At 39.2% G+C, this 23063-nt stretch overlaps 5 protein-coding genes across 9 annotated transcripts; 3 read left to right on the top strand and 2 right to left on the bottom strand.

The window, feature by feature from the left end:
- Positions 1-996: 996 nt before the first annotated feature.
- Positions 997-3169, top strand: LOC140775066 (3-ketoacyl-CoA synthase 11-like). Its single transcript, XM_073118313.1, has 2 exons — positions 997-1151; positions 1362-3169. Exon 2 carries the CDS (start codon positions 1433-1435, stop codon positions 2972-2974), a length of 1542 nt encoding a protein of 513 aa, XP_072974414.1. The 5' UTR covers positions 997-1151; positions 1362-1432; the 3' UTR covers positions 2975-3169.
- Positions 2883-9518, bottom strand: LOC140775065 (potassium channel AKT1-like). Of its 5 annotated transcripts, none has more exons than XM_073118307.1 (11): positions 9166-9518; positions 8115-8480; positions 7834-7891; positions 7439-7756; positions 7086-7331; positions 6890-6988; positions 6677-6706; positions 6409-6594; positions 5947-6144; positions 5770-5845; positions 2883-4820 (listed from the first exon to the last, which is right to left on the bottom strand). In XM_073118307.1, the coding sequence occupies exons 1-11, from the start codon at positions 9360-9362 to the stop codon at positions 3976-3978; spliced, it is 2619 nt and encodes an 872-aa protein (XP_072974408.1). In that variant the 5' UTR covers positions 9363-9518; the 3' UTR covers positions 2883-3975. The 5 variants fall into 5 exon arrangements, with proteins under 5 accessions (XP_072974408.1, XP_072974409.1, XP_072974411.1 ...); XM_073118308.1 differs by having other exon boundaries at positions 8115-8313; positions 9166-9326; XM_073118310.1 differs by having other exon boundaries at positions 7439-7700; positions 8115-8313; positions 9166-9302.
- Positions 9519-11520: 2002 nt separating this feature from the next.
- On the top strand, positions 11521-13538 carry LOC140773939 (GTP-binding nuclear protein Ran-3). The gene is made up of 8 exons (XM_073116730.1): positions 11521-11606; positions 11710-11779; positions 12118-12174; positions 12280-12397; positions 12599-12688; positions 12777-12956; positions 13043-13120; positions 13309-13538. The coding sequence occupies exons 1-8, from the start codon at positions 11604-11606 to the stop codon at positions 13376-13378; spliced, it is 666 nt and encodes a 221-aa protein (XP_072972831.1). The 5' UTR covers positions 11521-11603; the 3' UTR covers positions 13379-13538.
- Positions 13539-13779: 241 nt separating this feature from the next.
- On the bottom strand, positions 13780-18290 carry LOC140774211 (uncharacterized). Its single transcript, XM_073117113.1, has 2 exons — positions 15285-18290; positions 13780-14478 (listed from the first exon to the last, which is right to left on the bottom strand). The coding sequence occupies exon 1, from the start codon at positions 18155-18157 to the stop codon at positions 15407-15409; it is 2751 nt and encodes a 916-aa protein (XP_072973214.1). The 5' UTR covers positions 18158-18290; the 3' UTR covers positions 13780-14478; positions 15285-15406.
- Positions 18291-19465: 1175 nt separating this feature from the next.
- Positions 19466-22825, top strand: LOC140775031 (GDSL esterase/lipase At1g28570-like). Its single transcript, XM_073118251.1, has 5 exons — positions 19466-19791; positions 20093-20311; positions 21823-21974; positions 22077-22353; positions 22430-22825. The coding sequence occupies exons 1-5, from the start codon at positions 19539-19541 to the stop codon at positions 22657-22659; spliced, it is 1131 nt and encodes a 376-aa protein (XP_072974352.1). The 5' UTR covers positions 19466-19538; the 3' UTR covers positions 22660-22825.
- The last annotated feature ends 238 nt before the right edge of the window (positions 22826-23063 follow it).

The raw sequence follows: 23063 nt of genomic DNA, 5'->3' as shown, positions 1-23063 counted from the left end.
GTGATGCATGTGTTTCATACAATCACCAGTTGTGATGCTTCTCACTGTGATGAATACCGAATATCTAAATATTTATGTGTCATTCTACAATTGACATGATGTTATCATCCTATAACAAACTCTTAGTCATTCCCCCTAAAACATCTCAATAAACCCACCCACTACTAGTCAACGAGTTGGCGATGCTCTTTTTTTCTTCCTTTCCCCTTTTCGTTTCCCAACTTTTCACTGTGTGATTGCATTTTATGAGCTGAATATGGACTGTTGACTAGCAGAGTCTTCCAAGAAGAGTCGTTTAGGGCAAGCAAGTTATCGTTTCATCCAGAAATGATGAGATGACTAGGATTTCCTATTTACTTTCGGGATTTATACTCATCATAAGTTACAAATTTATTCCCTATTTTGCTTTAGTAATTTTTTATTTCTTCTTATTTTAGATTAGAAAAGAAACATCAAATATCCAATTGAAATAATATTCAAATAACATATAAGTTTAATTATAATTCTACCATTAAATTGATAAGATTATTTGAAGAATCCTCTCCCCACCTACCTACCGGTCACATATCTCATTCTGCAAGTTAAAAATTTATCCTTAATGACACTTACAATAAATTAAAACACTTTAATCTAAATTTATATGACAAATTAAAAGTATTTAAATCAATATTATATCACATCAAAAATAATTATTATATTATTATTTTAGATTACAAGTTAGAATCAAGAATAGTTATTTTAGATTTTTTAATAGAAGGAAAAGAGGCTTTAACTTGTAAGAAATATTTTAGTCTTTGAGGGTACACTTAAATTTCACATCACTAGAACTTTAATAAATGACTTCTAGACCAAGACGAACCAATACTGCTGCTTCCCGAAACGTATGGAAGCGCGTTAAGAACGACGACGGAGAATTCGGTCAAACCTCCGACATCCACGCCGGCTCACGCTATTCGCGCCGCACAATGACAAAAAAGGAAACCCCACTCAGGTTCCAAATATTTCCGCATTCATCCAAACATCATGTGGAAAATACCCTCTGAGGGGGTTGCGTTCGATACTTCTATATAAACCTTTCCTCCTCCCCGCTTCTCTCTCCATCCTTCTCGTGAGCTCTCCTCCTCCTCCAGGTGTCGGATTCGTGGCCCGAGGTTAGTCTTCTGATCTTTGTTTCTCTCAAAATCTAATTTTTGATGTAAAAAAGATCGTCTTTTTCTTACATTTGATAGTTAAAAGACCTTTATGTTTTTCTTCTGTTGGGTTTTCTAGCCTCTAGGTTTGTTTGGATATTTACTCTGTTTCCTTGTCATCTGGTGATCTGGGTCTTGATGGATTTAATAATGGGGATTTTTCTTCTGCAGGCTTTCTGATTGCTATTGTCTTGTAGAAGAAAGCATTCTCTCTCGTTCTCATTTAATACATAATCTTAGACATGGGTGAAGGCAATGAAGCAAGCTCGGAAGCACCATTGCTCCAAAAGTCATCAAACAAGCTCCCTGACTTCAAGCAATCCATTAAGCTCAAGTATGTAAAGCTTGGTTACCACCACCTCATCACCCATGGCATGTACCTCGTACTCGTCCCCCTCCTAGCCCTCATTGCTGCCCAAATCTCCACCTTCTCCCTGCAAGACCTCCGTGATCTATGGGAGCATCTCCGCTTCAACCTCGTCTCCGTCATCCTTTGCTCCACCCTCCTTGTTTTCCTCTCCACCCTCTACTTCCTCACGCGACCGAAACCAGTCTACCTCGTGGATTTCGCATGCTATAAGCCCGACGAAGCCCGGAAGTGCACCAGGGAGAGGTTTATGCTCTGTTCTACGTCCGTCGGCAAGTTTTCGCAGGAGAACGTAGAGTTCCAGCGTAAGATCATCGAAAGGTCGGGCCTTGGAGATGCAACATACCTTCCCGACTCCCTTCGTAACATTCCTTCGAATCCTTCGATGGCGGAGGCGAGAAAGGAGGCAGAAATGGTGATGTTTGGAGCTCTTGACGAGTTACTCGCCAAAACCAACTTGAAGCCTAAGGACATTGGCATTTTGATTGTGAATTGCAGCTTGTTTAATCCCACGCCATCTCTTTCTGCGATGGTGGTGAACCACTACAAGCTCAGGGGTAATATAATCAGCTACAATCTTGGCGGAATGGGTTGCAGTGCTGGTATACTCTCTATAGATCTTGCAAAGGATCTTCTTCGAGCCCACCCCAACACCAATGCTGTAGTCATCAGCACGGAGAACATCACTCTGAATTGGTATTTCGGCAACAACCGGTCGATGCTCGTCTCGAACTGCTTGTTTCGCATGGGCGGAGCTGCGATTCTCTTATCCAACAAGAGTTCCGATCGACGACGGTCTAAATATCAATTAGTACACACAGTTCGCACGCATAAGGGCTCTGATGACAAGTGCTTCGGCTGCGTCACTCAAGAAGAGGATGCAGAAGGGCTTGTTGGTATTTCTCTATCCAAGGATCTGATGGCAGTTGCAGGAGATGCTTTGAAGACCAACATCACCACATTGGGCCCTCTTGTCTTGCCCATGTCTGAGCAGTTGCTCTTCTTCGCCACATTAGTAGCCAAGAAGCTTTTCCAGATGAAGGTTAAGCCTTACATCCCCGATTTCAAGTTGGCATTTGAGCATTTCTGCATTCATGCAGGGGGGAGAGCCGTTCTGGATGAATTGGAGAAGAACTTGCAGCTATCAGAATGGCATATGGAGCCATCTAGGATGACACTATACCGGTTTGGTAACACTTCAAGTAGCTCTCTGTGGTACGAGTTGGCCTATTCAGAGGCCAAAGGAAGAATGAAGAAGGGAGACAGGGTATGGCAGATCGCCTTCGGGTCGGGCTTCAAGTGTAACAGCGCGGTATGGAAGGCTCTCAAAAGTGTGAATCCTGCAAAGGAGAAGAACCCGTGGATCGATGAGATTGATACGTTTCCAGTGGTGGTTCCTAAGATCTCCCCGCTTTGATCTCTCACTTACTAGCATGGCATGTCTCTGCTTCAGGACATGAATCTTATTCTGTTGAATTTGTAGCAGTTTGTATAGGAATTTATTTTTCAAAAGTGTATGTTGTTGGAGGATAACTATATTGGCTACTATTTGTAAACTTAAGTCTGCTGTTCTTGGACTAATTTGAGGGGGTGGTTGAGCTCCTTTATTCCATCTACAGCTTTAAAAGTTTCATCTGCAGCATCAACTACAAACATGGCAGTGCAGTGCATTGCATACACATAGAGAGAATAAAAGGTATGTGCAGATACAAGTTTAGTTCATTTTTTAATGTAATACCTACGAGTATCACACGAGATAAAATTAGGCTGCTCATGTTCCTTCAAGAAAGACAGGAAAGAGAACAACTTCAGCTGTAATCTTTTGTTTTTATTTTTTATTTTCCTTTTAAATTCTCAAGTTTCCCTTCCCTATACATCAAACAACCAAAGAAAGGAAGATGCTAACCCTTGTGATGTCAAACTAATTCATTATAGAGGTTGCTCAAATGAAAGAGGAGGAGAAGATGCTTTAAAAAGTGAGAAAATTGACAGATCCGCAGCTTAATTTTCAGCAGTAGTAAAGCAGATATATTACAAGTTGGCAAGAGCTAAAACAACATTAAAATTTTCTTACAGTAAACTTTGCTGTGGTTGCATTGTGAGCGTAAACATAGGTGCCACCAGGAAAGTGTTGTTCGCATATAACTTCTGCAAACTCACCTCCCGAGGAAAAAACATAAGATGCTAACTGATAAAGATCCCTCAGATTTATTTTAATTAGCGCCAGGTCAATGATAACTCATCCTGTTCGATTGCACATCACAGACCTAATTGCGCTAATCTTCCCTTGTACTACCTTTAACATAATGCCCACACATCTGGATGTTCCTAGATGGTCAGACTAAGTTACACAGCAAGACTTCATAAAGACAGGAGCCATAAAATTAGTTGCTCTCCCCACCATTTGTGTTAACTTCTCTAATCATCACTGACTAGAACAAGATGATCACCATCTCTTATAAGGTTCACATCGTCAATTTCAGCTCCTTCTTTTGTTAGGACTTTAGTAGGCAAACACCCAAATTTCTCAGCGCCTATGTCAAGGAGCTCCTTCAGTGATTCTGGTAGAAGTACAAGCTTCCCTGCAGTGTTGCCCTTCTCAGGACAGCTAATGGTTACCCGACTCCGATGGAGATAGGCACCACCGGACATCCCAATATCCCTCGGAGGAATAATTAGTCCACGAGGATTCTTGATCACATGACCTGATGTGATAATCCCAAAAAGCGACCGGTGAAAGTTGGTAATCCATGCATCATTGTTGCTGTTTGAAGTCCCAACTTCCGGTACTGGTCTGCCTTCACAACTCATTTGTCGGATTACAGGTTCACTTTTAAATTTTCCAAGAGGAACTCGGTTGGGGTAGGATACTGAGCAATGTTGATCGGATGCTCGCTTCACTTCAAAGAGAGCTTTTATCTCCTCGTGGCCCTGCTGATCAGCTAGATTTCTCGGTGTCCAACCTTGAAAGTCTGGTTTGTCTATGTCAGCTCCTTGTTCCAATAAGAAGTCAACTAACCGAGTATTCCCTTCACAGACGGCACGATGTAATGCTGTACTTCCGTCTTTCCTTAGTAATGTAACATCTCCACCGTATCGTATAATGTCTTCAAGCAGCTTGATGTTGTTCTCCTCAGCAGCTGTGCAAGCATATAGGCCCATGTCACCGCATGAGAGATCTGCACCATTATCTGCTAACAGCTGGACCACCTTTTCATGCTTCCCAAGTAAAGCCTCCCAAAGGGGAACCCTCCCTTCAGAATCTGCACGTAAACAGGCAGCATTTAAAAAGCATTATGCAATCTATATAATATTATCTTCATAATATTGCAATGGGAATATAATATTGACTACTGGACTGTAGCTTGAGGTCACATGTTCCACACCAGCTTGAGGACATTTTAAGATGGTTCATACACAGAAAGGGACGCTAAGAATGGATATTATATATGTAGACATAATAAATCAAACATCTTTTGTGTTGAATAGAATGGTATTTCCCATATCTAAGAGCATCTGCTAAGTTGTTGGACAAGTCCGTGGAAGGTATATTTAGTTAACCTTTAAAGCAAGCCAATCCAGGAGATATGAACTGAACACTCAAACATGCCTTGTCTACTTAAGTTAAACTAATATTTGAATATCAAGTTTGCTACCTGTATAGTAGTGATGCCTTCTTATCCTGCATAAAGTACTATAAGAGAAGGAAAAAAGAAGTGTAATTGCGTAAGTCAATTACACTTCAATTGACTTACTTGATATTCGATTACTATTTAATATTTTATATGAAATGCATGAGTAATACCAGCCAAAGTATGTATTAATATGTGAATAACGATTTTCTATTTGGCATTCAGCGAGGGGAGAAAAACAGAAGAACCCAAAGGGCAATGTGAATGCCATTATATCGAGTCTTCTGGCTCGCCTATGTTAAGGTTAATAGCAACACTAGTTGCCTAGCCCACTCGATACAACTTCATTATGCCCCCTAATTAGGACACGGGATGGTGCTGGCATATGCGAAGAATGTCCTAAATTGTGGTAAATACAGAAGGGATCTTTCAGGATAGCGATTAGCGGGTCTTCAAAAGAAGATTATTCAAAGGAAAAACTAACAGTACATTTAGTATGTTGATTTTCTGCAGGAGGCATATAATTAGGGTAAATATTGAGTAACCACCCGAAACAGTACTTGAAATTGCTGCAGCATACCTCTACTATTGGGATGAGCTCCAAAGTCTAGCAGGAGATGGACACACCGAACACTTCCCTTTGATGCCGCTATATGCTGTTTATCATATAAATGGAAAGACCAAGCTGAATACTTGTTTCAGGTGACATTAAGTAGAATAATACATATGTCAATCTGACAGAGTTTGTACTCCTAACCAGTGCTGTGCACCCATTGTTGTCTGACTCGTTTGGATCAAAACCACGTCTGAGAAGTTGTTGCACTAATAGATCATCTCCTCTATTTACTGCAAAACATAGGGTAAGAGGCAAATCTAACCGTCCACGAGTAAGCATATTCTCTATCTCTTTTAAGACTCCCTCCATTGCAGGGTCTTCTTTCTGCTCTTTCAAATACTGCACGAAGGTAGAATACAAACAGCAAAAAGATATTAAATGATTAAATCATAAGTTACTCATTACAGTACCTGATAAAATTGTAAAAACAGTTGTGGAAATTTAGCTACATATAAGAAAAACAAAGCCTTTAGACCCAAATATCCGGGTTAGATATAAGGTTATTGACTTTTGAAATGAGAATATGTATAGAAAGAACAGATATCTCAAACCTAGTCATGAGAAATCAATAAACCATAATACATGAGAAACTGGATTATTAACCTGAAGCAGATTATTCATGATTATTGTTCCATCTCCAACATTTGACTGAACAATACTAAGAAAAATAGTGCGATTCAACCGTAAGAGCTGGCATAGTGATTTGGTTCGAACAGTGAATAGTTGGGGTCTATAGCAAAGAACCCCAATCTCTCCTACAACATTTCCTGATTTAGCTCCCCCGACAATCTGCACATTACAACCAATTCCTTAACGAAATTAATCTAAAGAATGAATTTTCTTAACATAATATACACAACTTAAAACTTGCCTGTTCCCCATTCTTGTGGTCTATTAAATCCTACAACAAAGAGGTTGATGCATCAGCTTTCAGGGCATGCATGTGTAATATATTACTAAATGGCTAAATGCAGAAGAAACCTCTCAGCCTTGTCACATATCAGTCCAGTGGAATCCTTAATTTGGATGACACAAGTAATCTGCAGTTCCTAACATTACTTCTTAAAGTAGAGCTTGCACTTACCACACTGCCGGTAACCAATATGTAAAAGTCTGTGGGTGCCTCATTCTGCAAAATCACATCTTCCCTTGGAGGAAAGTATTCAGCTTTCATCTCAGAAACCTATTATTTTACAATGTTATGCGAGAGTTTGCTTCATTATCAGTGAACCATTAGCACTTCAAAAGATTATCGAACTTTTACGTTTATAATGTCTTACCAGTTGAAAAAGTAGATTATTTGAGATCCCCCGGAACAAATAAACCTTTTGAACAAGATTATAAAACAGATAGTTTGAAATGCTGGATTTAATAGCTTTTGGAAGAGCATCAAGAGTCTCTTGTTGTTGAAGGCCTTCTGAGTCCGTCCTGAACTTCAAACACATATGAGAGATCATCTGTTCTTGCAGCCGAACAGGGAGCTGGTTTCTTTGAGCAAAACCAGTGGCAGCTTGAATTGTATCCCTCTGCAGTTCAAAAGGAACCCACCAGACATAAATTTGTAAAGAATAAAATTATCCATGACTTCATACTAAGAAAAGGCAACTCAAGAGTATTTGTTAGAAAAGCTCACATATTTTCTAGTACGGCTTGTCCCATGGACAACCAAATTGGTCATATTTCCAATCAAATACGCTGTCAATCCAAGGTTGAAAAGCATGTAGATAATGTCAAAAACCATTTCTATTGTGTTTTCTGCATGCAAGTCTCCATAACCGACAGTCGTTAGGGTGGTGATTGACCAGTACATTGACGTCACGTACCGGATCCACAGGCTTTCATCATGAAAATCAGGCACTGTACTGCCAATCCACGTCTTGCTGGGATCATGATACCTATCAGCAAGAAGATAATAGAAGCATCCAGCACAATGGACAGCAAAAAGGGTCACCTATATGATTATCACAGAATGAATGAGACAAGTATGACAGAAAATTCCATAAGAACAGAATGGAATTTGCTACTTACACAAACAAGCTTTGCACATCGAACCCAAAAGTAGTTGAAGTTTTTATCCTTCTCCAATCTGGCAAGACAAAAACTCTGACTCATGTAAGTGTCACAAACAGTACTAATAAGGCATAAAGTAACAAATTGCTTAACAACACCGTAATGGTTTAAAAGCTAACTAGCTAAGGGGTTTCCCTTCCAATTTCCAAGACATTATAAGGGCAAAGGAAAAGCTTTTTAGCAAGGTATGTGGAAGAAGCTACATCTAAAGGTTTCTTCATTCCCTGAAACAAGCATACCTAGAAAAAAGTGCGCTAACTCTTCGAAGGCGCCACAACCGAAGCATGTTGAAGAATCCATATGACCTGAGCTTTGGAGGCAGCATTTTTCGAGCAATTTCTGAAGGGATAGTGGAAGAGACATCGAGCATAAACCAGCTGCTTGTATACTTCCAAGCAATTTTCTTAGGGTTGTCTATGAGCAGGTAGGTTGCTTTGTCTAGATAGGCGACAAAGAATGTCAGAATGATATCAATAGCGAAGAATCCATTGACAATGTTATCAGCTGCAGCTAGATATCCTGTTGGTTTCTGAATGAAACCAAATTCAAATGGAGATACCCAAGAGGAATAAATGACCAGGACGACAAGAAAGGTCTCCCAGGCTCTGCATAAATATCAGAACCGACTTTAGGGAAGAAGAAGCTTGGACACACTAAATCTTATTCTTCTGTAACATTCACTGTATATTCTTGCAAGCTACAATACCAAATTAAACCCCATCTAAGAGAATGGGATGAAAGCTCAGAAAACATACAAACATTTTCTATTTCAACGCATTAAGTATCTCATAGACAAACATCTTCTTTCTCTTACGAAACTCTTCTCTTCCTAATACCGCAGGTTCAATGAAAGAACTCAATCCGAGATGAATATTGTTATCAGAACCTCTAAAAAGAACGAAAAAAACTTTTGATTTCTATGTGAGAAATCCTCAATTATTTACTGCAAATAAAGTATGGAAGAACAGGTAAAAGAAGAGGAAATATTTTTATTTAAAAAAAACACCGTAAACAATAGAAATGTACTTCCCAAGATTCCGAACAAAAAAGAATTGCTGCTTCCTATAAAATCGGAAGGTAAAAGAAATTAAGAATCTTGAATAAGAAAACAGAGGAAAAAGAAAAGTTTCTTTAGAGACGGTCCCCTTTATCCTCAAACAAACTCATGCAATATCTCATATCTCGAGCGAAAAGTCGAAATTTCTTCGCTCCAGAGCAACAACAAGATAAAAATTAAAATAAAAACAGAAATCAAAAGACAAAGGAACAAACTCGATACGATCTCGTTACCTATATCTCCGATCATAAGGAGAGACAATAAACCTTCGGAGCTTACTCCTCCGATTACTCCGCGCCCCAAGCGGAGGAAGGATCCCGCTCGACAAGCTGTAATGGCTTCCGTCCCTCGAGAGCTCCTTCTCCGCTGCCTCCTGCCAACACACCGTTAAGGGTATACTAAACCCTCCTCTCCTCCCCTTCTCCGCCATCGCTCTCCTCTACCAATAACTCCACCTCAAAACCCCGCCAAACCCCCTCCTCCCCTCTCTCTCCCTCTCTCTCTCTACGGCCACATTAGAACTTAATAACGTGGTTATTGTCGTTAATCTCCGCCATGGGGAGACCTCCCTCCCTCCTCTAATGTTTCGCTTCTACTAAGCGTGTAGGCCTACCGCGTTACGCGCCACGCCGCTCTGTTTTTAATCCATAATATTTTCTTTCCTAATTTCCCCCTCGACTTTTAGCAAATAACCCCTCTCTCCTTTCCAAATCTAGTAAAAACCTTCGAGGGTAGCTGAGGAAAACGCCGCCGGTAACCGGTCATAAAAGGTAACCCCGCGAAATGTCCGAATTTACTCGGTTTATTTAATTCCAAATAAATAATTCCCGCGAAATCCAAAAATAAATAAATAGGAAACTTTTCTTTTGCCCCTTCCAGTTTTGCCTAATTCCCATTTCCAGCCTTCTTTATTCGCCTATCTAAATTACTGTCATTCTCTTGGATATTTATATTCGTACTCATCAGTAAATCCGATCCATTTACTAAATTTAAAAAAAATTCTCTCAAAACCTTCTTCCCATTCTTCTTCCATATTCTAAGGAAACAACTATAAATATTATACCATCTTTTAACTGATATAAAATTAAAGTGAATGCATTCTAAGTTTGTATCCATATTTTTTATTTTTAGCAACCTACGACATCATCAATGAGATAGAATATAAAAAAGAAAATAAGTTTATTAGATACTAACATAGACTCACTCAAGATAGATTATTGATATATAAAGATGAATTTATAATATATAAGAAAATATTTAAAAGAGAAATTTTATTTTAAATATGATGGACATTTTTGATATTTTAAAAATAAAAATATATTTTAAAAATAATATTCTATCATATTCTGTGGGGTTAAAAATAACCCGAGGGGTTTTCTCAAATATTTATAATAAAATGTATGGATCAATTTAGATAGGTAAAAAAAAGAAAAGATCAGAACAGAAATAAGGCAAAAGAAAGGGGGCGAGGTAAAATATTCTTCAAAATTTAATTAATTTTTTATTTATCTTTTATATCTTATAATAAAAGGTAGTTAAGACCTAGCATAACAGTGGCATTAGTTTCCTAATAAACAGACCAGCAAACTGTTAGGTGATTGTGCATATGTGATGTAGGGAATTTATTGAATGTGGACTAACCTCAGATTTGCATGCGTGTCTGGTGGTGACTAGACATCAGTCGAACACTTTGCAATCATTCTCCAAATATCTAAAGACTTATGCTAATAATAGATGTCGACATGGCCCAAACTTGTAGACTTTCCAACTTCCAAGTTCCTGAGGGGTTTATGACCTCCATTATTGCTAACCACTTGGCCAAATAGTCGCTACTCAAACTTCTGGCATTTATGTGTGTGTTAGTCCCCCTTGGTGTCCTGACCTCTATCAACCTACAGTAGATAGATTTAATAAGATGGATAAAAATCTATGGAAGCTTCTTATTAAAATATCGTATCTTTCTCTGTTATACTCATTCACACTTCCCATATCTAGCTAGCATTTTATTTAGGTTAAAGTATACGATAAATGTAATGGAATTTTGTTTGCTGTCGTTAGGGTATATTAACTCAAGTTATTTTTGAGATATTAAAAATAAAATGAAGTTGAAAACGTGTGATCTTTTTCATACCAAAAGTTTAATATTTCCATTGGATAAATTTATATATATAAGACAAAGGCGAAGATCCACAACTTCCGAGGCAAGCAAAACTTGAATCAATATTCTCGTTATATATGGGCTCGAGCTTAGCCCAATCTGAGGAATATTAGGGCCTGGTCTAAGATTGGGCCTAATTTTGTTTAAGTGGATCCGATTCAGGAGGATCCGATGATTAAATGGATCCGGAGTCAATCTGAGTGGATACTATTAGCTTCGCAATCCAATAGAATGAATCGGTCCGGTAGATCGTATCCAACGGTCCACAGTCGCGCGTTCTTCAAAAGCTAGACGTACCAATCCGTCCGTAGGAACCACATCGGACGGCCCACAAGCTTGCGTTCTCTTGAAGCTAAGAAAGAACGGAGAAAAACCGAATAAAGAAGAAAGAAAAATAATGAAATAAATAAATAAAACTTCTAGAAGCTAGTAGGTGCGTTTGATAAATATCCTCGTCACCTCGCCACCGCAATCTCTTCTTCCTCCTAACTCGTGAATTAGTTTTGGATTCAAATGGTAAGAATTGAGCTCGCTTTGGTTTCTTTCATGACCTTGGATCGAATGATTAGGGTTTAGGGTTTTGATTCACTTGTGGGCGACTTCCTCTGCTCATTTGCAGGCATTGCCGAATCAGCAAACAGTCGATTACCCGAGCTTCAAGCTCGTAATAGTCGGTGATGGAGGAACTGGTGATTATCTTATCTTTCCTTGATTTTTCCACTCTTTTTGTGATAAAGATTGGATTTCTTTTTTCTTTTTTTTTTTTAAGCTGAAAATTTCTCCGGCAATTGGTGTTTATTTCCCGCTGATTTTTTAGCCTTTTGTCGGACGAATTTTGCTGCAGATTCCCTTACCTTAAGAAATCTTATACTTCATTCTTCGTAGTGCATTAAATTATGAAGCTACTTGATTCGGATTTCTATGGTTTATAAGGTGAAGTGTTGGTATTTTTTATTCAAGAGAATTGATTTCGTGTGTTTGTGATCTGGTCGATGGTTGATTCTGTTGTGAAATCGTAATGGTGTAGGTAAGACCACATTTGTGAAGAGGCATCTTACTGGTGAATTTGAGAAGAAGTACGAGCGTAAGTATCATACGAATCATCTTAGATTGTATATGATGTTTTCCATCTCTGAAAGAGTCGAGAATGAGTTTTAACTTTTCTTCCTCCCATTAAAATGTATTGCAGCTACTATTGGTGTCGAAGTTCATCCTTTGGATTTCTTCACCAATTGTGGGAAGATCCGATTCTATTGCTGGGATACAGCCGGTCAGGAGAAGTTTGGTGGTCTCAGGGATGGATACTAGTGAGTCTTCTTTCCGGATGATTACTGTGTAACAATTCTGAAATATTGCTTGGGTTATTTGCTTCCTTTGGTTGCTCAAATGAGCCATGAACATCAATAGAAACTATAACATTGGTTCTTTAGATGCTTGCAAAAGATACATATATTAGCTGCTATTGTTCTCCTTTATCCTTTTGGTTTACCTTGCTTTCTTTTGCACAGTATCCATGGCCAGTGTGCTATCATCATGTTTGACGTAACTTCACGGTTAACTTACAAGAATGTTCCGACGTGGCACCGAGACTTGTGCAGGTTCGCTCTGTAAACTGGATGAGGCTAATGCAAGATGTTGCCATTGTGATTGCATCTAAATAGCAAATTTCTGTGCTTTGTCAATCAGGGTTTGTGAAAATATCCCCATTGTCCTTTGCGGTAACAAGGTCGATGTGAAGAACAGGCAGGTCAAAGCCAAGCAAGTTACATTTCACAGGAAAAAGAACCTGCAGTACTATGAGATTTCAGCAAAGAGCAACTACAACTTTGAGAAGCCATTCCTGTATCTAGCTAGAAAACTCGCGGGGTAACAAACTAATTATAGATTCGCTCGACTTTGCATATCATTTAAAAGTCTCTGCAAAGAAACTCAATTTCAATTGTGTTGTCTAGGGACGCAAATCTTCACTTTGTCGAATCGCCTGCTCTTGCTCCTCCGGAGGTACAAATCGACTTGGCTGCACAGCAACAGTGAGTGTTCTTGGCTTCTTTCCAACTGCTGAAATTTGAGGATAGTAGAGATGTCTTAGTATCAACCAGGATTAGTCTGTTGCAAAATTTTTCATCTCTATCATTTAGCTGCCCTGCTGCGTTATGTTATGCGCGAGTTCCATTACACTAAGATGATATATCTTACACAACTTCTCATGCTTCCACAGGCATGAGGCAGACCTCGCGGCAGCTGCAGCTCAACCTCTTCCTGACGACGAAGATGATATATTTGATTAGAGTTTCTATCTGCTTCTGATTATATGCAGAATATAAGGGGTTTGATGGAGATTCTATTACAGTAGAGTATGCGTTGTTCAGTTTTCTTCTGTCTCTTAGATGTCAGTGAGTTATGAACCCTTGACATGTGATGACATTCAGTATATGTTATACTTTTTGACTCGCTTCTGTTTTAAACTTTTGATATAATAGAGTCACTCATAAAGGATAAAACAAGTCATTGGTACTGCTATAATGACGAATGTCATTATAGAATCTATAAATTAGACCAATAATTTTCCCTACGAAAAAGATGATAAAACAAACCTATAAGATAAAATTAATCCTATACCAACAAAAACTTGTAAAATTTAATTACTTTTAAACCGATGAAAACAATAAATTAGTAAACTCCATCAATCTGGCAATAACTCTTAACAATTGAAGAGGCTAGGCAAGATTAGCCTAAAGTAGATACATTGAAGCACCAAGCTGGCTGGATTGTTTATTGAACCAACTGAGAAGAACTCACATATCCTTGCTGCTGTATTTGACTGTACAAAGTGGGACCTATTACATAAAGACCGAGTCACCTCACCTCAACATTATGATACTTCTCCTCAGACTCGGGTATTGGAGACCTGAGGAGAAGTGATATTCCTCAGTCAAATGAGATAATCCAAAATAGCAGTAGACAAAAAAAGTCACAGTTGAAGAGTGGCTCAGAAGTTCATAAACTTCCCATCCTAGTGCCCACCAGGAGTCTGCAATGTAAGACCACCTCTTCATGAATCCATGACAGAACAATATGTCTCAAATTCCAGTTTCTCCTATCTGCAACTTCATAGTGTTTCCGTTTTGATTGCTGCCTGAAAAACAAGGAGGATGACACCCCTAAAAAGGAGGATGTTTCATTGCTCTTGCTAGGTCCACTTTAACACCGCTGGTCAGCAAAATAAGGTCCATCATATACCATGGAGTTCCGCAGCTTTCTCCAACCCATGCTAGATCTCAAAAGAAATCCTCTCTTCTTCCTTGATATCAAAATATTTGAATATGAAGAGAGGGATTCATATCAATGGCTGCAAGCATTCACCTTGTCGTATCCATTGATGTGGAATCTGCAGATTGATATCAAGAACAATATGCAGTTACTGCCAAGAATATTAACTATAAATTTCTTCTTATCAAGAACACATACATCTTGGAAAACAAAAACATGATCACATATACTCTTTGATCAATAAAATGCATTTCTATTTATATTTCCTACCCAGAGAGCTGGTGATCTACCAAGAAAGTGAATATAGCAGGTCTAATTAATATTTCAAATGTTGAAAAGTTAATGCCTATATTTAAGTGTCACGTGAGTTGTCTTACAAACTCTTCTGCTTCATTATAATTACGAATCAACTTCCAAGTTCTATAATGATTTTCCTTTTCTCATTTTTTACGCATCAGTGGTTCAGTTTTGTTCTTATACTTAGTAAAGTAACACAACCGCAATATTTGTCATAAAGTCAGCTGGGGGGAGGAGAATGATTCTAACGAATACTGTTGTAACTTGTAAGTAGGTCGGGTTATCTCGTATATCAAGTGCTGTATATGTGTTAGACCAACTTAGATTTCTAAACATCGAACTAGACACAGAAATAAAAAGAGGAGACAACATAACCACTAAAATAACATGCAATATTAGTTGTGAAACCAAAGCTTTCAAATGTGCCTGTGAGCTCCTATGCTAAGATGATCTTAATATGATAAAGCTCCAAAAACATTTGACAAGATCTGATTAGGATTTTGTTCAACAAAAAGGACCTGATCAGGAAATTACTTATATACAGTGGTATATGAGAATCAGCTGGATATTCAAGACTAAACTCATAGCTCAAACCATCCATTTTACTGGGTATGTCTTGATTCATACCTTTGCTTATCAAGCTGCAGAACAATCTTCAGCTATGGAGTAAACTAAATTGGACCTTCTGCTTATGTGGCGTTTGATATTCCCATTTGGAGGGAAATTACCCAACATAGCAATTAAGCATACTAAGCCCTTGCAGAAGTGCCTCCAGCAAACTTTTGACTGACAAGAATATCATATGTTATATCATCAGGAACAAGACCTCTGTCAAGCATTTCATCATGCAACTTGAAGGCCTCTTCTAGCTTACCTTCCCTAAAGTATCCGTTGATCAGCATATTATATATAAGAACATTAGGACATACATCTTTCTTATCCATTTCATCCAAAATTTCCCGAGCATTTTCTATGTCTCCTTTACGGCAAAGACCATGAGTTAACGTCGTGAAAGTTACATCATCAGGAATATTGCCCTTGGCTACCATCTCGGAATAGAGTTCAGAAGCAAAGGTTATATTACCAGCTTTTTGCAATCCGTCAATTAAGGTTGTATAAGTAGCAGTATCACAAGGAATTCCTTCTTCAAGCATCCTCTTATGCAATTCAAGAGCAGCTTCCATCTTATTCAACTTTTTATACCCAGTAATGAGGCTGTTGTATATAGCTGCACATGGCTTTAAGCCAGCGTCGAGAAGGTCATCAAGAAGCTGAAGTGCACCATACATGTTTCCTTTCTTGCAGAAAACAACAATGAGGGCATTATATGCAGCACTGTCCAATTGGAGACCCTTCCATCTCACTCCATTCAGCAATTTTGCAGCAAGATCGCTGCAATCATTTTTACAGTAGCCATTAATGAAACTGGTGTATGTAACTATACTGGGAGATATACCACTTCTAATCATTTGCTGGTATGCTGTGAATGCTAAACTCATCATGCCAGCTTTCATGTAGCCATCAATGATACTGTTATAAGTCATACAGCTAGGTATAAACCCCTCTTCCATAAACTTCTGCAACATATCATTAACTTCAGACGAACGACCAACCATAAAAAGGCCCTTGATGAGAGTATTAAATATATATTCGTTGCGAGGAACACCCAAGTCATGCATTGTCTGAAGAAGATCGTAAGCCCTATCGAAATCCTTCTTATTGATGAACCCATCCATGAGAGTGGTATATGTGACAACATTAGGTTTGATGCCACATTGAGACATTTCTGAATACAAATTAACCGCTGAATCAATGTCTCCATTCTTGCAATGGCCGCATATCAAATTGTTGTACGAAACAACACTTGGTTTCACTCCCATGTCCTCCATTTTAGCCCATAAGTTGCAAGCTTCCTTCACCCTGCCACGCTGGCAGATCCAATGTAGAAGAATATCAAAAGTGAAAACATTTGGTATACCAAGGGGAACTGCTTCATCAAACACCTGCAGAGCCTCTTTCCACTTATCATCTTTCAAGAGACACCTTATCACCGTATTGAGTGTGAAGACTCTAGGACCCATGCCCCTTTGTCTCATTTGATTATAAAGCTCATGGGCCATATCTGTTTTTCCATTTCTATAGCAACCTTCTATCAGAACTGAGTATGTAACATCAGTTGGAACTATGCCTAGCTCAATGGTACTAGAGAATAGATCCAGTGCACTGCTAAGATCTCCCTGATCACAATATCCTTTCATTAGACTAGTCGCACCAATCACATTCATTGGCAGGCAATTAATGACCATCTCATCTTTTAATTTTAGAGCCTCCCGCATGTTGCCTTGCTTTACACAAGCTCCAATTACTAAATTACATATGAACTGGGAGGGAACAAAGCCCACCCTTCTCATCTCCGACAACAACTGACAAGCCCGGATTGAATCTGGTTTCTTGCATACTGACCGTATAATGGTAGAATAAGAAATTTCATCCGGTTGCAAACCCATATCAATCATTTCCTTGAAGAACACTTCTGCTTCTTCAGGCTTTTCATCTAGCATACATGCATTGGTCATTATATCAAATGTACGAACATCAAAATCCATTCTCTTTGCCTTCATCTCCCTGTAAATTACCCGAGCAGTAGTGATAGAGTTTCTCCTTACCATCGCTCTTAAAACACGATTTGTCGCTTTAACTTCATTAAGTATGCCACATTCAACCATTTGACGAAAAGCTTCGAGCGCGTCTTCAACACGACCGGAATTAGAATAGCAAAGCAACAGGTATTTAAACGCAGAAGGATCAGAATCACACCTCTTGGAAGTTTCAATCAGGCGATCTACAACTACACGAGGACGGGGACTATCAATGCCTAGAACGTTGCGTTTCAGCAACTTCCGGGCTTCGGTCCGGCTCCCAGAGCGCACCAGAATGTGGAAGAGTATGCAGAATGGATCAATGCCAACAAAACCTCGTTCCCTCTGAGCCCACTCGAAATATCTCAGAGCTGCTCCTGGATCGTTCTGATGGGTTAGAAGGGACTCGACCAATCTCTCCTGACTCGCCAAGGGGGCAAATATCTCACATAGCTTTTGAATTGGAGATTGAGAAGTTCCTGTTTCGCCACTTCCCGTGCTGGGCTGTTCGGGATTTCTCATTTCCAGCGGAGTCTCCGCATCAAGATTGGTATTTTCAGGGATATGAGAAGTGGATTTCACCAAAGACGCTGTTTTGATGATAGATGTCCTCATTTCCGATACAAGTTCCTCGATATTTCCCGTTTCCAGCGGAGTTGCCACATCAAGATTGGATTTTTCCGGGATTACAGAAGAGGGATTCTCCAACGGCGTTGTTTTGGCGCTATATTTCTTCGTCTCCGATGTGAATCTTTCGGGAGAAGGGAGGAGAGCATTTGCGGTGGAAGCGCGGTAACTGGGACTTGCAAATGAGCGAGGCGGCCATGGAGAGAAGGTCGACGAGCTTCTTAGCATCCTCATGGCAGGATAGAGATTTGCGCACTGATCAACAGAGAGTGTGTGTGACTGTCGGAGGATGAGGGTTAACGTGAGAGGTTTAGGGTTTCAGGAGGAGGGCGGAGGGCGGAGGCGAGTCGAGGAAGACCAAAAACTCCCCAAGAGAGTGGCGCAAGGAGACTTGAATCCGATATAAAGATCCGATATCATATTTATTATATTATTTATTCTTAATTATGCATATTTTTTATCCCTTTACCTTAAAGTCAGATTTATCAAATGAGTCAAACTATTAACCCAAACCACAATAATTAGTTAATAAAGAATATCTATCAACCCTACAATAATTAGTTAATTATATCTCTCACACCTTAACAATAAATAAAATATATTAAAAAAGCTATTTTATTTTTAAATTTTTAAATATTCTTCTAATGCAAGAGTAAAACCATTTGAATTCAAATCTCTAAAATTAGTGGCATAATAGTTACATAATATATTTTTTAACTAAATAAAATTAGACACGGCATAAGAGATCGTGGATTTGGAGAAGTAATGCTGTCGATGGTAGCAAATTTTGTTTGGATGTTTGTAGTGGATACTTTCCAGTTTGATATTTTGTATCTGTATTTACCTGTGGATGTTACGTGGGTTGTGTTCTGTAGTTAATTTATTTATTTTGTAGTCTCGATTTTAGCTGCACAGTTGGGCAATAGTTTATGCCACCATCAATGGAGGCCAAGCTTTCAAAGCAAATCATAGACCCCACCTCAGTGCTCGTATAGCTTTCAGGTACCTCTACACCACAGGCTTCCTGTGAGGCTGTGAAGCACTTCGTACTTTTCTCACAAAATTAACTCTATTTTTTACTTTAACTTTATTTTATTTTAATTTTTAGGATAAAGGAACCCCTCAATGTGACGTAGACATTGGTAAAAGTAAGATAAAGAATCAAAGAAAGCTAGCCCTGTCCTCATCAGCTTGATGTTCGTTTTAGCATTTTAGGCCATTTGTTTCTTTAATTAAGTATTTGAGGCCATTAATCCCATTGTTTTCGCTTCATCTACTCCTGATTACCACTCTCTCAATTATCCGACCACCGGCAACTGCCCGACGGCGAGAACGAACCCATCATCGGCCGCCCTTCGTATTGATTTCTCCGATATATTTGCTTATCCTTATAAATACGGATAGTGACGACAAACGGAATGAGCCGGTAGGCAATCCTCGTCAGCTTATTTATGTCGGTGATGTCCCACCAATGCGTCACTTTGCACTACTTTTCTATTAAAGAAAGGAGGCTATATAGGTATGTGAGCAGTGTACGTGAGTCCTTCAAAAGATTTTAACATATTACCTCAGCCTCCCAAATATTCCTCTCTCCTAAAGCAACTCATCTCTCTCCATGGCCTCCTCATCCCATGGCCTCCTCCTCCTCCTCCCCATAGTTATCCTACCTCTCCTACAAGCACAACTCGCCGCTGCTTGTTACTCTCGCATCTTTTGCTTTGGCGACTCCATCTCCGACACCGGAAACTTCGTCTCCTCCGCCGGCGGCGACTGGTTTGACTCCGACAAGCGGTGCCCTTACGGCGAGACCTACTTCGGCCGCCCTAGCGGCCGCTTCACCGACGGCCGCGTCATCGTCGACTTCATTGGTTGGTATATTTGTTTTCAGATATAAACTGCGTGATTAGAAACTCTGCTTTAAAGAAATATAAAAAGTAGGCGTAGTGATCGATCAACATCATGGAAACGATTTGAAGATGGGCAAGTTGCAACCACTCTTTTCTTTAGTGGAATCGTGTGATTCGTGCTTCTTTTTTTTTTTTTTTTTTTTTTGTTTGAACTTGTGGAAATTGGACTGAGTATTTTATTAGCTAGATAATGCAAAGAGTACATATGCGGTGTTTAATAAATGGATCGTTATTAACTAGTCTTTTTGGTTGGTGCACGTAGCTCAAGCATTTGGGTTGCCCTTTTTAACGGCGTACCTCGAGGGGCGGTGCGGCGAGGATTTCCGGCACGGGGCCAACTTTGCGGTGATGGGGGCGACGGCGTTGAATAATTCCTTCTTCGCGGCGAAGGGGATGAATGTGACATGGACGGACTACTCTTTGGGCGTTCAGATGCAGTGGTTCATGCAGTTACTTCCGTTACTCTCACCTGGGTCGTCTGGTAATTAGTACTAATTTTATTCTTATATATAGTAGTTAACATAGAGATCCTGGGCTTGAATTTATAAATCAATATAGTTTAGATGTTGGGTGCTACATGCCTACAATCTTATGATAGAAGTAGAAGTAATGGATCCAAAACCTCCTTAGATACTAGTGTGACTCGTCTCTTAGAAGAGTCAACCTCGAGCTCGATCTGGTCGAATCCGTCCGAGTTAAACCGAGCTAAATATAGCCCGAGCCTGATTTGGGTCCGGCTGAGACAAGTAGCCTGCAACACGGCCCGTTCGATTTAAGAAAGAATCAACAACCATCGGGCCACGCCAATGGTGTGGTGTGTGTGTTCACTAAATTTAGTAGTCCGGCCCGTAGCCCGATCAAGTCCAGCTTTCTATTGGTCCAGCGAATTCACCAGAGAAGGTAAACAATAAGCTGGCCTTGGCGTCCCCAACTGCGCCTCCATACGCCCTCTTTTTCTTCCTCGAGTCATTTGCTCGGGTCTTAGGCCGATGTAAAGACGCATACCCATGTCCTCAAAGTTGTATTCGAGTCATTGTCTTGGGTAAGGATCATCTTGGTGTTCTTGGTTTGATGCCCAGAACATGTTCGATGAAATGCGTGTGAGAGTATAGTGTATCTCCATTACTAGTGGGCGTATCGACGTCCTAAGGTTGAATGAGGTATTTGGTATCTCTGAGGAGGCGTTAAGGATGGACTTGTGGCGAAACAGCTTTACGCTGGTTAGAGCGGCCTGCTCATGGAGAGGAGAGTTCATAGATTTGCAGTCAGAAAGGTATGGATAACTAGGTGGTTGCCGCTACATTGCTCGCGCGACGAGTGTTCTTGATGAGATGGCCAAGAGGAAAGTTGTACTTTGGAGTTCTCTTCGAAAATGCAGTCTGACCATGAGTAGATCCAAATTTGGGTCATAAGGTGAGCTGCTTAATTGATATTAATGAGTTTATGCTTAACCCTATTGTCTTGATCGATATGTCAAAGAATCTTGATTATTCTAAAGCACAGTAATAGAAGGTAGATCACCTATTTTTAATATGACAATGTCTCCATTTTTAGGTGAAATGAAGTGTGCACAATGCACAAAAGCTTCTCTTAAAAAATGACAACATATCGAGTCTGATGATCACCTCTAGATTGATCCAGTTGTTTAACTTAGGTTCGATAAGGACTAGCCTTTTAGTTTAGCCTATGATTAGCATATCGATTATAATCTATCAAAAAGAAAAAAAAAAGAGTTTTGACTTTGTCAAACTTATTTATCATTTAAATTAAAATGTAGATATATTTTACTTTTCAATGATATCCATGATGTTTGTTTGCCACAAACATATCTAGGAATTAATTGGACATATGTTAGTTGATGTTTGTTTGCCACAAACATATCTAGGAATTAATTGGACATATGTTAGTTATTTGGTAGGACCGTATATATATATATATACTTCAATCTTGGCCCTACTAGAAGATAAATGCAATGCTTTTATTTATTTGCAGACTACAACAACATCATGAGCACCTCCCTTTTTATTGTTGGAGAGATTGGAGGAAATGACTACAACCATCCTCTCCTTGATGGAAGTACAAGTTTTGATGAAGTTCTCACCTTTGTTCCTCCTGTTGTCCATTACATTATTTCATCCATCACTGTGAGAGCCCATCCTCTCTGTCTCTCTCAGCTATCCATTAGTTTATTTCCATAATTCTTAATTTGCTAACACTCCTACCAACTTTTATTTATTAATTGGCAGGATCTAATCAAGCTTGGAGCAAAGACTTTTGTAGTTCCAGGTAACTTCCCAATTGGGTGCATTCCATCGTATCTTAAAAAATTCCAGAGCCAAAATGAGGAAGACTATGATCCACAAACTGGCTGCATCAAATGGTTGAATGAGTTCGCAGAGTATCACAATAAATTACTTGTGGAAGAGTTGGATAACCTCAAGAAACTTTACCCTAATGTTACGATAATTTATGCTGATTATTATGAGGCTGTCATAAGAATCTTTCGCGACCCAAATCAATTTGGTGAGTTCTCTTTTTGTTCAGAAAAAAGAAAGTATAGCTATTAAATTGATAAGAGCTAATTAATGTGGTATGGCAGGATTTAAGGCACCTTTGCAAGCATGTTGTGGAACTCCAGCATCATCGGTCTGCGACGATCCATCATCCTACGGCTCCTGGGATGGAATGCATCCAACTGAGGCAGTTTACAATGTAGTTGCCGATGGAGTTCTTCATGGACCATATGCTATTCCTTACTTAGCTAACACTTGCCCTGAGAATAATATTATTGGAGATAATGCAAATAGCCTTCAGTATGTAAGCATGTAACGTATGAACTCCAACAGTAGCAACGCGAGCTCTCTCTGCAAGAATTTTCGTTTTCTTACTCTTTTTTTTTTTAAGATTTGTAATTTCTATTTATATTTTGAGATCTTAATGATATGTAAAACAAAGAAATTTTATATGATGCTAAGAAGAGTTAATTATGTCAACACCTCCTAAACTATATCTAGTTTTTATTGGGACCTTTTATATGTTTTTCCAACTATGGTATGAGCTTAATGACCTACTATACCCTTGACAAGTCAACCAGATCATCAATTTAATTAATAAAAAATGTTAATTTATGAAAGTACCTAAATAGCCTTATCAATTCTCCTTGATGTCCTTTGCCTTACGTCCAACACTATTGTGGGAGCCGGCGAAGTATTCTTTCCTACAAGTTTGGGGGA

This window comes from Typha angustifolia, chromosome 13, assembly GCF_048772165.1.
Source record: "Typha angustifolia cultivar Huaian chromosome 13, ASM4877216v1, whole genome shotgun sequence".
NCBI classification, from domain to species: domain Eukaryota; kingdom Viridiplantae; phylum Streptophyta; class Magnoliopsida; order Poales; family Typhaceae; genus Typha; species Typha angustifolia.
This window is presented reverse-complemented; position numbering and strand designations above follow the sequence as displayed.

Coding starts and splice junctions, on each gene's coding strand:
- LOC140775031 (XM_073118251.1), top strand. CDS start 19,539: ATGGCCTCCTCATCCCATGGCCTCCTCCTCCTCCTCCCCATAGTTATC. Junction 20,312..21,822: donor ACTCTCACCTGGGTCGTCTG/GTAATTAGTACT, acceptor ATTTATTTGCAG/ACTACAACAACATCATGAGC. Junction 21,975..22,076: donor ACATTATTTCATCCATCACT/GTGAGAGCCCAT, acceptor ATTAATTGGCAG/GATCTAATCAAGCTTGGAGC.
- LOC140775065 (XM_073118307.1), bottom strand. CDS start 9,362: ATGGCGGAGAAGGGGAGGAGAGGAGGGTTTAGTATACCCTTAACGGTG. Junction 8,481..9,165: donor CCTTATGATCGGAGATATAG/GTAACGAGATCG, acceptor ATATTTATGCAG/AGCCTGGGAGACCTTTCTTG. Junction 7,892..8,114: donor GTTAGCGCACTTTTTTCTAG/GTATGCTTGTTT, acceptor TTGTCTTGCCAG/ATTGGAGAAGGATAAAAACT.
- LOC140774211 (XM_073117113.1), bottom strand. CDS start 18,157: ATGAGGATGCTAAGAAGCTCGTCGACCTTCTCTCCATGGCCGCCTCGC.
- LOC140775066 (XM_073118313.1), top strand. CDS start 1,433: ATGGGTGAAGGCAATGAAGCAAGCTCGGAAGCACCATTGCTCCAAAAG.
- LOC140773939 (XM_073116730.1), top strand. Junction 11,780..12,117: donor AGTCGGTGATGGAGGAACTG/GTGATTATCTTA, acceptor GTAATGGTGTAG/GTAAGACCACATTTGTGAAG. Junction 12,398..12,598: donor GGTCTCAGGGATGGATACTA/GTGAGTCTTCTT, acceptor TCTTTTGCACAG/TATCCATGGCCAGTGTGCTA.